This window comes from Rhinolophus hipposideros (genome assembly GCF_964194185.1).
Source record: "Rhinolophus hipposideros genome assembly, chromosome: 9".
NCBI classification, from domain to species: Eukaryota; Metazoa; Chordata; class Mammalia; order Chiroptera; family Rhinolophidae; genus Rhinolophus; species Rhinolophus hipposideros.
In genome coordinates, this window is record NC_138055.1 from 18655585 (window position 1) to 18668366 (window position 12782).

The 12782-nt window shown below is 36.9% G+C and overlaps 2 protein-coding genes across 2 annotated transcripts in view; one reads left to right on the plus strand and one right to left on the minus strand.

Annotated features, from left to right (window-relative positions):
* DEPDC4 (DEP domain containing 4) lies at positions 1-3251 on the plus strand (the record flags this gene model as incomplete). Its single annotated transcript, XM_081059512.1, is given in 6 exon segments — positions 1-171; positions 175-251; positions 2243-2400; positions 2403-2459; positions 3114-3123; positions 3125-3251. Coding segments are annotated over 6 exon segments (582 nt in total). The 5' UTR covers positions 1-18.
* ACTR6 (actin related protein 6) overlaps positions 157-12782 on the minus strand; it is a 27862-nt gene continuing 15236 nt past the window's right edge. The window contains exons 10-11 of the mRNA XM_081059511.1: positions 12257-12395; positions 157-10155 (exon numbers count right to left, since the gene is read on the minus strand). Coding sequence (XP_080915637.1) covers positions 10026-10155; positions 12257-12395 — 269 coding nt within the window. The 3' untranslated portion in view covers positions 157-10025. The remainder of the gene's footprint in view (positions 10156-12256; positions 12396-12782) is intronic.

Consider the following 12782-nt stretch of genomic DNA (forward strand, 5'->3'; position numbering starts at 1 on the left):
TTTTATAATATTGGCTGAATGTGTATTGTTTCTCAATCTGATAGTTATTTTTCTTTCTATGTTAGAGAAGATGTCTGGAATCAACAAACATTGTTATATATTCTTCAAATGATTCATCTTCCACTCTTGGAAAATATTTTGGAGCCTCCAGTCAAAGCACAAAATCTTCAATGAAGTAAAGAGGAAGATCTTGTTATCTCAAATGCCTGTCTAGACAGAGAGGTTATTCCAAGTTTATGTCTCCTGAGTCGGTGACCATTTTTATTGTCTAATAATTGATAACTAAAAAGGTCTTCACATATTTCACCCTAGGTATTTTAAGATGTGAGAACATATCCATATGTATAAGCTAATACCATCTGTTTTAGAAATTATCACTGTGAATTCTCGTTTGATCTAACAAAGAAAGTCACTGGTTATGACCTGCAAGATGATTGGAAATCAGTGTGGGTTCATTCATATTATTACAGTCATGATTTGTCTATCATTCTCTCCCTGCACCAGTTCAGTGTTTGCTAAAGCTCTATCATTTCTGTTTTATGACCCGCAAATAACATTAACCATCAGTTTCTACGAGTTTATTTTATCCCTGCCCTAAAAGAATCCACAGTCTAGTGGGGGAGACATTCATGAAGCAACATTACGGTCCAATGAGATAAGTCCTATCATAAAATCAGCCTCATTTGTGGGGAAGAGGTTCAGGGAACCCAGTTATTTTAATGAGGCTCCATTCTCTTTCACTTTGAATTCCAATATATTTGTCACTCCTACTGCCAGGAACTATAGGTATAAGACCGTGTGTACTGTTGGAATTCCAACAGAGAGAACGGATACGATCCTTTTTCTCATGTGAGCCAAACAAGAAAAGAACATCAGACTCTAAGGCTGATGACCAGAAAATTCCAGATCCTGGGACGAGCTTGGTGATAAGAGACCTGCGGACCCCTTAGATAATCAACTGTGGTCCTGTTTGCACACGGCAAGTTTCCCTAATTCACAATAAGCCAAGAAAGGGCCAAACAAAGAGCTGAGTCTTCTCTAGCTCGTGAGTCAGGTAGAGTGTAGGGACACCAGCAAAGAAACAGGATTTCTTTGGATGCTTCTGCAGGAAACAGACAGCAGCCAATCTGCCTTTATAAGCTTCCAGAAGGAAAGGATAGGTTATCTGCAAAAGAAAACCAATACAATTGTCATTAATCTTTTCATTTGCAACACTAGAATCTAGAAGATAATGAGTCACACATCTTAGGCAAGGTGTATGGTACCATTCACCTGTTGGTGGGAGGTGGGGGGAGAGAAAGAAAGATGGAAGGGAAAAGGGAAGAAGGAAAGATATTTGAGGATTATCAAGAATTCAGTGAGTATATAACTTGGGAACCCTGTCCAAGAAAATATTTGAAGAATGCTTTTAAAAATGCTACAAAGAAATAGCCAAAACCATAAGAGGAAAGAAAATATTGGTAGGCAACGAATTTTGATCTGTACTATTTTCTCTCTCATTTTGTACTCACGTGCACACATACACACATAGTTCCAATTTGATATGGTAAGACTATGTGGGAATGTATAAAATGTAAGTGCTAAATAAGAAGTCAAAACAGAAGAGACATACTATTAAGGGAAATTATAATAAATACTAATCTATCTCAGCAAAAGCTGGGGCTTGGGAAGGTGGCAGATGAGAAGGGGGAATTAAAGGCCTTTCAAAGGCATCACTGAAGGAAGGGAGGGGTGAAAAGATCCTAAATTTCTTATTGGGGTGGGGATGGAAGAAAGGGAAGACAGTGTGTGGTGGGGTCAACAGTGCATATTGTTTGGGGAAATAGTTGGTGTCTTATTTTCAAATAACAGAACAATAGGCACCTAATTATTGGAGTGGGAAAGGGAAGGGAACCACTAATGAAATGGAACAGTACAGATGAACTCCTCTGAATCAAATCTAACAAAATTAGAAATAAATAATGAAAAGGTGGCCAGAAATATTTTAACACCTTGAAAATAAAGGTATAGAAAGGTATGGTGGTATTTGGTGAGGAAAAAAAGCTATTCCCTCTTATTCACTCCTCATTCATCCAGCAAAATTTATTGAAATGATTCTCTGAAAAATAGTTTCTTCCTTAGATTTGGCTAAACATAAGCTAGATTTGATTGTTTTGTCAAACAGTAGTTTATCAGAACAGCTTTAGGTAGTTAAATGGAAATGTTAACCCTTGATTTGTTTTGTTTTGTATTTTTCCTCCAGGATTGATAACTGGCTTAAGGCAGCAACTGAATGCTTGGAATATTCCCCTGACCAGTTAATAGTTTTGGTTAGTCAGCAGTTAGTGCAAAACAGAAATGAAGAGATGAGATTGAAGATACAGAAGATACTCTTTGATGTCATAGTAAAGTGCTATAATCAGCGAGATTGTTAACTGATGAGCATTTGGATATTCCTTCAGGAATTACTGAACTTTTAGGTAAGAGATGTTTCAACTTTAATTTTTTGCATAATAAAAACATTTTTAAAGATACAAGTTGAATTAAATGTTATATGTTACATTTTAATATTTTTCTTCTATGACATCAAAGTACTCAATGGAATTTTTTTTTTTACTTCATTAATGTTGCCTGCCATGTAAATCGTACTATCATATGTAACTAATGTAGAAGAGGACATTAGCTCTCAGGTAATTATATATAAGAAACATTTTGATATAGTACAGGATTTGAGAACTGTTGTGTCTAGAAATATTTCTGATGTATTATTTGGTGACTTTTTAGCAAAATAAAAATCAGGTGACCTAACATCATGCCACTTTTTTAGCTATGTAGGTGGCCATGTAATTTCATGTGAAAAGCAAAATACTGTTTGATAATGCTGGATGTAATTATGCAAGTGTTTGGCATACTATATGGAATTATATGCATAATTTCCGGTGTGTTTGAAACATTTCATAAGGAAAACTTTGAAATGTAAAAAAGAATCTAGATTATGTTCTTTTGTACACTTGAAAATAAAAAAAAGACTCTGAAAACCCAATACAGCATCATAGCATTTCAATTGACTAGTACGTACTATAATCTCCATTTTTTTGTCCCATGTTTTGTCTTCTTTGTAACTCATGTAACAGAAAATGAGAAAAGAAGCACTTGAAGTGACACACCTGTATCTAAGATTGTTGTTGCCCAACATTAGAGAAGAATTACAACAGCTACTTACCTTTATGTCTATTACATCAGAATCTAATACAAGTTACAAAAACAGGTAAAAATAAATTGCAATAACAGTTTTATAATTTTCTGCTATTTTTTTCTTTTAAAAACTGTTCAAACTAGTATTAATCTTAATATTAATACAGGAAGATTTACAGTATAACAAAACTGTGGTCCTGAAAACTCTTGCCAAAGCAGTTTTGCAAACAAAATCATTACTTAAAGTATAGGCAGAAGAACTCGTCTGGTTTCTACTGGGTTGTCACCCTGAGCTCTTCAAGGTATCTCTGGCATTTTGTCTGGGCACATTTATTACTAAGCTGTTAGTGTCAAGCAAAAAGGCAAATTATTCACTTAATAATTTATTGAGTACCTCTAATGTGCAAAATTTGAAGGAGTGCCTACCGACTAAAAAGAAGAAATCAGACTTAATGTTGTTATTTGCAAATATATTAATTTCTTCAACACATTTCTGGTGCATCAAAATACTGTTTGATAATGCTGGATGTAATTATGCAAGTGTTTGGCATATTATATGGAATTATATACATAATTTCCTGTGTTTTGAAACTATGTGCCACGCACTAAGTACTTAGAATATGTCAGCAAACAGAACACAAATATGCGGGCCTTTGCGGCGGGGGCTTCTATCCAAGTGAGGATGACAGACAATAAAAAAACACACGCATTCATCGTCAAGTCATATAGTTTGATAGAAGGCAATAAATGCAATAGAAAAAAAAAGCAGGTTAAGAGGATTTAATGGGTGCTAGGAAGGGGATGATTGGGAGCTTATAGTAGTAAACAGGTTGGCCAAGATTGGGCTCAGTGAGAAGTGAAATTTGAGCAAAGCTTGGAAGGAGGAGTCAACCAAAGGGCTCTGAGGGTGGGAGTGGTGGTTTTGGGCAGAGAGAATGGTTCCTAGAGCAGAGGTCCTGGGGGTGATGCATGCCTGGGTGCTGAGGGCCAGCAAGGAAGTGGGGAGCTGAGGGGAGGTAGAGATGAGGTTAGAGAGGTGGAGGCCCTTTAGGTCACCGGAGAGACTTTGCTTCTCCTTGGGATAAAACGGGGCATCACTGGAGGGTTTGAGCAGAACAGTGACCTGATTTGACCAACATTTACAAAGATAACACTGGCTTTTGTGGTGAGAATAGATTGTTGAGGGGCAAGGGTAGAAGCAGGAACACCTTTTAGGAGGCTGTTGTAATAATCTGGACAAGAGATCTCGTGACTTGAAACAGAGGAGTAGCAATTCAGTTAGTAAAATGTGTTCAGATGCTTGATATATTTTGAAAACACGTCAAGATTGGTTTTTTAGCTTCACTACTATATTGTATTTTAGTAGATCGTGGTACTGGCAGTGGTATTTCTCAAAGCCTCTACAAAGAATTCCTCCCCTCAATTTTTCAGGATACTGAAGATTTAATGAGAAAAATTACGTGCATAGATTTGTATTGATAAGATTGGACCAGAAATGCAATGGTATGAGGGAGAGTGGATGGTAAGGTAGGGGAGCTCTGGAGTCAGAAAACTGGATCTACTTGAACTACTTGGGTTCTGAAGGGAAAATGTTAGCAAATGAGTGCCCTGAATTGAGGGAAAATTCAATTTAGAAACAGCAGAATTACTAGAAGAGTTGTGCAGCAATGTTTAAATGTTTCATTTTTATTTAAAATGACATTTCCTATAACATGCCCTAATGGAGCTTATTTTGATCAACATATAGCCTACTATTGAATGACTTCTAAGGAATGGTTTTTGAAAATTCTGAGGCATTAATTACTAAAGAGAAATTCCTAACCCAGTAGCGCCCCTCCACCTAGTGACAGCTCCATAAATTACAGTTATTAGGCTTAAATAGAATTTCCAAGGGTCATTCAATTTTAGGCTAAACCTTTTTGAGGGAGTTACATGCAAAGGATTTTTTTTTCACTGTATAAATAAAATCCAGCTCCAATCACTGTAAAGCTTACCTCCTGTTAGAACAGTCAGTAAATTTCCATGTGAATTAACAGCCTGATTCATAGTGCTTAAGACTTTGCTTAAACTTCTGTGATTCACATTCTCAGCTACTATCCAGGCAAATAAAAGATTTTCTAACTCCAAAAAATAAAATTGAGACAAAACATTTCCTGCATATAACTTATATACATAATGTTCAAGATTGAAAGTCATTCCTGAGACCTTTTTTTCTGGAAGTCTTTCCTCCCTGTACTCTCTACAGGTGGATGTGGAAATGCTTTTACTCTGCGATTGCTGTGCACTGGAAAAGATTTTGAACATTACAGAAAGTTGGTGTTGCAATTGCAGCTCTGTCACTTAACAACTGTGTGATCAGTGACACTATTAGGCAACTCTTTGTTGCCGCATTCACTCACAGGTGTATCACTGAACATTTGATGTATGCCAGCACTCCACTTGTAGCTAGTGCCAGCCACATATTATGCAGAACTACCTTTAAACCAGGGTTGAATTTTTTCTCTTTGGTATTAGGGCACCTCCATGAGGTCACAGATGTGGGTTGAGGGAAAGGTTAACAGTGCAGTAAATGATCTGAGTGTGCACACTAAGTCCCATCTTGTATGTACCACTTCCACTTGACAATGGCATGCTTCTGTGCATGCCTCACTTGCAGTGAGAAAGGGAGATGATCCCAGGGAGCAGAACTGAGAGCGGCATTTCCGGTTGTTCAACTTGCATGAAGATATGGCTGGAGATGAGGGCTAACGGTTTGACTAGAGGATCAGAAGCTTGAGAACTAAAGATAAGAAACCTGGGAACTAGAAGCTTTAGGAAAGAAGTATCTGAATGGACATCTCAGAATAAGCCCCAACTGCGAGGATGTTTTTGTCCTGTGTGAAAGGTCATCAAAGGCCTCTTCTGTAGGGAAGGCTCTAGGGGGACAGCACGGCCTATACTGTGTATATGGCCGTGTTTCCCCAAAAATAAGACCTAGCTGGACAATCAGCTCTAACGCGTTTTTTGGAACAAAAATATAAGACCCAATCTTATTTTACTGTAAGACCAGGTCTTATATAATATGATATATGATATATAATACCAGGTCATATATTAATTTTTGCTCCAAAAGACGCATTAGAGTTTATTGTCCGGCTAGGTCTTATTTTCGGGGGAAAACGGTAGCTAGCCTCTCTCCTCTGCCATCCCAGTGCTGGCTCAGTGGTGCTACATTCTGGTGAAAATTCCCTCAGCTTCTTTCTGTTTTTCAGTAGTAGGATCCATTCTGCTAGTCAACCTATCAATTAAGCATAAGTAATCCTATTTTTAATTTCTAAGATCTGTCTTTAACAACTTGTTCGTGTTGTAATAGATATTCCCTCATCAGTCTCTTACAGAATATAACTTGTAAAGTTTCTTTTTGCTTATTATATTCCCTTAAGGGTTCGTTTTTGTTTCTTGGATTTGGTGCTTCTCTAGTGGTGTTAAGTACCCCTCAAATGTTTACTGCTTGGGTGTCTGTTTTTTTCATTTATGAATGAATTCCTATCTACCTGTAGGTGAATCCAGTTTCTGATTATGGTGCCTTTCCTAGGTAAGCAGGAGGAAGGGGCGCTAAGTTCTATAGGGCCATGCCCAACAGAATTCTTTCTAATGGGGTCTGAGGTTTTGTCTGTAGCCATAGATCAACCAGTGCCACAATCAGCTGTACCTTTTTTTTTTTAAATTCTGCTGCATTTAGTAGATATGACATTATTTCAGGTTCTATTCTTTCTCTCTCCAACTCGAACATTTCTTACTGCGGAGCCTCAATTCCAAGCAAGGGAGTGTGCTCAGCTGTTTCCGATTTATTCTTTTAATGGCTCGCTCATGAACTCCTACTCTCTGTATTTGCCCAGAATTAAAATATCTCTGTACTTGTTTTTATGTCTTTAGTTTTCTCCTGCTCTGATCTGGGTAAGGGTTTTCTTGTTCTTCTTTCTCTAACAATTTAATGCAATTTGTTTTCCATCTCTTAGAAGTTCCTCCACATTTGTTCATTAATGGCACCCTTTTTGTTTCCAGAGTCACTTAAGGATCTACTTTTCTATCAAAATATAACACACAATAAGTATAGATTCTAATATAATGAACATCCACGTGCCCATCACTCAGCTTAAAAAATAATGTCACAATTACACTGAAGCGCTTCCTGTGCTTTCCTCCCTGATCTCATTTACCTCCCTCCCTTCTCCGCTGGAGATGTTTAACGGGACCTGGTACAAGTAAAGAGGTAGGTGAACATGATCAGTTTGCTATGTCAAGCCAATCACCACTGAATTAAAAAATTCAAAACCAAGACTGAAAAGTGTTTGAGAGGACTGTTCTATCTTGACTACTCATTGCTGTAAATCCTAATCCTCTACTGTCTCATAGTGTATATAAAGCATGGCCAACACTGGAACATGTTTCCGAGCATGCAAATTACAATAAAAATTATAAATTCAAATGTAGCTAAGTTCTCTCTCTATTTCTAGTAAATCTCAAACTGAAATCAATATTTTTGCAAAATAATAGAAATCTTTAATGCATCATCTCATGCTATTATTTACAGCTAATGTTAAATGTTCTCTTTGAAATTAACTTACTGTATAGTATCTCTAGAAACAAAATTTCAAAATTAGGTGTTGAAATGCATGGGAGCAGGGCCGGGCGGTGGCTCAGGTGGGTGGAGCCCAGCTCATGCTCCTAAGGCTTAGGTCGCTGGTTCAATTCCCACAAGGGCCAGTGAGCTGCGCCCTCTACAGCTAAGATTGTGAACAACAGCTCTCCCTGGAACTGGGCTGCTATGAGCAGTCAGAAGTTGGTGTGGGCTGCAGTGGGCTGCTGTGTGCTGCCGCGGGCTGCTGTAAGCAGTCAGAAGTTGGCGTGAGCTGCCACGGGCTGCAGCAGGCAAGAGCTGCTGTGAGCGGCTGACCAACGACTGGCAACAGACTGCCTCAGTGTGTGTGGGGGGAGGTGCAAGGCTCATAATACCAGCATGGGCCAGGGAGCTGTGTCCTACACAACCAGACTGAGAAACAACAGCTTGAACTGGAGTGGGGTTGTGGGGGAGGCGGAAGAAAGGGGGGAGAAATGCATGGGAGCTTTGATGCTAGAGATAAAGGATTGGGGGTCAATGTTCATTAATTTCAGAAATGAATTTTTAGTGTCTCAAAAATGAGCACGATGAATCCTACACTGTGTACAGAAATTACAGTTTACTGTAGTAAGGATGTGAACATTCACCCATCGTTCTCAGCAGAACATAACAGAAGACTTCGGGCCGGGGCACGGTTGGGGAATGCAGCTTTGAAGAATGCCCCAGCTCCTCACAGGGAAAACACCTTGGTTGGTGTGACAGTATTCTGCCTGTCCAAGATGAGGTCCTGGCCAAGTCAAGGAAAGTCCTTTAAATGGGGGGTTTATCTTTTGACCTCCAACCACATCACCTTGAAATTCTAACACTATTATACAGTATGGTTGCAAAATGCTACCAGCATCTTTTTGCTACACTGCCCACAGATTATACACTAGTAACAGAAATCACACAAATACAATCAGTTGCAACTCTGTAATAACCAGCCTAGGTTCAAGAAGGACTGATCAGGCCCTAACCCAAATAATTAACCCAAATAATGATTGTAGTAGACAGCTCCTTCACCCTGCCCACCATCTCTCTCTTCACCTTGATTTCCTTTTGGGAAACTACCTTTTTTTCACCCTAGGCTATCTTAGTAGACTGTCAAAGTCCCCAGAGCCATGGGGCAGGCACATAATCCTCACTGAGGTAAGGAGACTGGTAGGAATTTGACTCATGAGCACAGTAATATAAGATAGAAAATACAGAAGCTGAAGTATTTTGATGGCAGTGCTCTGTAAGGATTGTCTCTCAATTTCTATAACTTACATTCCTAAGATTATCTGGTTTTTATTCTTCCTAAGGTTCAGTTTTTTCTCAGATTTTATGAGCTGTTCTCAGTCCTGCTGATAAATTTTGTTTGGCTTGGGATAGCCCCCATGAGTTTCTACTGTTTGCAATCAGAGAAGCCTACTTAATCTATCCATTAAGATCACTGACAGCTATTTCCTTAAATTGGAAATCTATAGCCTTTAACGTCTCGATATGCTTACTGTGGATTATATAAAAGAGTTTTTAAAACTAAACACTGACATTTGTATGAAGTTTTTAAACAACCTCAAGTTAACTCCAAATTTCTTTTTAACCCAAAAATTGGTACAGTATTTTTATGAGTGAAATAATGCATTTCTGCCAACATAGTAGTGAACAAAAACACTTTAGTCTCTACCCTTTCAAACTTACTCTGAATAAAAAATAAACATTTAAACACCCCCAAGATTAGTCTTCCCAACTTTTGTATATACAAATAAAAATGAAAACTTTAAAATAAAATACTTAACTCTAAGAGAGAAAGAAATCCTAACAACCTGAAAACACTTTGGCCAATTCCTAATTATAGTCATACAAAACTGTTTTCTAGGAAAATTGACCAGTGAGACAGCTAAGTTTCTGCTTTCAGCTATGAAGAATTAAACTTAAAACGCATTCAACCTTTCATCTTCTAATGAAAGAAAACCTGCTCTCAAAAACAGCATGAGCATTGTTATGGGAGTCTAGGTCTTAAATGCAAATATGGGCTGAATTACAGTTTACTTAATAACCTAGCTTAGAAACCTTTGAAAATTACCCATGGAGCGAGCAAAGTATTTACATAGGTTAAGACTTTATCTTAAGATGAAAGGTAACACAGACCCTGAACCTCCTTTAAAAAGAACACTGAAATTAAACCTTTGTTACAACTAGCCAAAAAACGTTCATTCAGAAATGTTTCTTAAATATCGAATTTCTCTTCACAGACGCTATGTCCATTTTCTTCATAGTCTTCTCTTGTTACCACCATATCTTCAAAATCGTCATTCTCTGATATCAATTTTCCACCTTCCCAGGCGTAAGTAATAGGGCTAAAAATAAAGGTAAAATACATGAACCCAGATGGTTTTATGGAACTGAAACATTAATTAGTAACTAAAGTATGGCAACCTCTACCCAACCTGATTTAACAGAAAATCATTTGAAGTATGAAAATAAGCATAAACTTCATAGAAGTAAAGCAAACTGAGAAAGAACTTTGGTCACAACTACAAGGAAGTGTTCTCTGGATTTTTTCCTAGTGCCCTGGATTTATGGACCTTCTACTTTTAATAAAAAACAAGAATACAAGCAAAAGACCCAAAATGCCTGAAACAAAAAATGTCGTCATAACCACTCCAACTTCTGTGTGTGGCAGAGATATGTCATCTCATTAATTCACACAGCAATTCATGAAACAGCTATTATAACTCCCGTTTTATAGATTTGGAAAGTGAAGTTCAGAGAGATTAAATCTGGAGCTAGCATTTAACCTGGACTGTTTTCACACAGTCTGTGCTTTGCTGCTATACTTTGTTCCCTTTAATAAATGAGACATTTAGAAAACAGTGCATGATGAAGAGTTACGTGGTATGACATGGACAATAAGTATAATTAGAGCACATTAAACATTTACTTTGGTTTTATCTACAAGCGGTTTATACTTTGTGTTATGACTAATTCTATTTCTACTGTTTATCCACAATTCAGTTTCAAATCTGAAAAATGATTTAAAAAGTTAATACATGTTTTGTATTTACTGAATTTCTAACTTTAGGAGGGGGAATGTGTGTGTGTGTACACACACGCACACGAGCAATAGATGTACAATAAAGATTTGGTGAATAAACGAAGAATAAAACTATTTCTGCGGATCCCTTGGCCTGTAACATGTGCATGATTTACATTTAAAATGTAGGATCAAAATCCAATATGCTTCATACTCTAGAGTATATGAACATTAGTGCTGCTAAAAACTATTTTAATATCTAATGGCTATTGTTTTATCTGATAGCTATAAAACTTAAGTAATAGGGCCTTCTATTAACTGCTATAGATTTTGAAACATTCTACTTTAGTTTTAAAACACAACTCTGAGAGTCAGGTATGTAGGGTTTCATATGCAATTCTGCCACTTAAGACTTGGGAGGAGGGGATATTTAGACACATATTTGGTAAGAGCTCCTGCCTCAAGGTAAAGAGAACTGGATTTTAGTGTGGTCAATGCTGTTAACTCACTGTAAGGCCTTGGCCAACTCAAGGGCCCTTGTTTCTTTATTTACAAAGTATGAACGTCGAACAGGACATCTTGTAAGCCTTTTTTACAGCTCTGAAATTCTATTAGGTTGGTGCAAAGGTAATTACGGTTTTTGAAATTATTTTTAACCTTTTAAACCGCAATTATTTTTGCACCAACCTACCTTAATTATTTTTATTTTTTTTTATTTTATTTATTTATTTATTTATTTTTATTTTTTTTTATTTTTATTTTTTTTAATTATTTTTTTTTTACCACTAAAGTGGAAATGATGATATCTGCTTTTTCTAATAAGATGGAGGGGTAACACATTTTTTAAATTTAAGAAAGATTTGTTAAGTGTAAAAGTTAGTTAAAATATTTTAAATTATTTTAAAACATTCCAAAACAACTTAGGAATTGACATAACTTAATCTTTTATTTAATTTTTATAAGAGTTTATTTGAGCCAAAACTGATGACAATTGCCAGAAAGCAAGATCTCAAACGCTGACATAATTTACCTTAATGGTTCAATTCTTAAATTTCTATACCGGATAGAAACTCTCAAGAAATGATACATCTCAGATAACTCAAGTAGATAATAACCTAATTGCTTTACCTGTGAAAATCTCTTAGGAATGAGGACTGACTGACCATAGGGAAGTGATCTTACATTAACCGAATGCCCATTATGTACAAACCACTATGGTTGGCACTTCCCATACTTCATCCCATTTAATCCACTGAAATGTAAGGTCTGTCAGTTCAATTTCTGAGAAAAGGAAAATGAGGATCTCAAAGGTGAAGTAAACTTGCCAACGTAGCAGAACCAGGTTTTAAACTCAAGTCTGCCTACAGACCACATTATCTACGAAATGACTTCCATGTTTTGTTTCTATATAAGGCAACACTTACTTTTCAGGCAGCACAACAGAAACATCATAATCTGTTGGAGTGAGACATCGAACTTCTGAGTAAACCCGATCCCTAAATCCTGGGAAAAGGGAATTTCCTCCTGTCAAAACAATGTTCTTAAAAAAATGCGGCTGCATTTCTTTAAAAGAAAAAAAAAGGAGAAAGGGAAGAAAAAAGGCATTAGAAAATCTGTTTACTTATCTTTCTGGAATGATAAGGATGAGGGCTTAGGTAAAAGCAATTAGGGATTATACTGTGCTTCCCTGAAAATAAGACCAGGTCCCATATTAATTTTTGCTCCAAAAGATACATTAGGGCGTATTTTCAGGGGATGTCTTATTTTTTCATGTACAACAATCTACATTTATTCAAATACAGTCATGTCATCTTCTGGAACATCGTCATAACTGCATCCGTCTGGCTGACGATCTTAACTGGGGCTTATTTTCGGGGTACGTCTTATTTTCGGGGAAACAGTCACTGGTTCAGAAAAATTATATAAATTTATATAAATTTATATAAATTA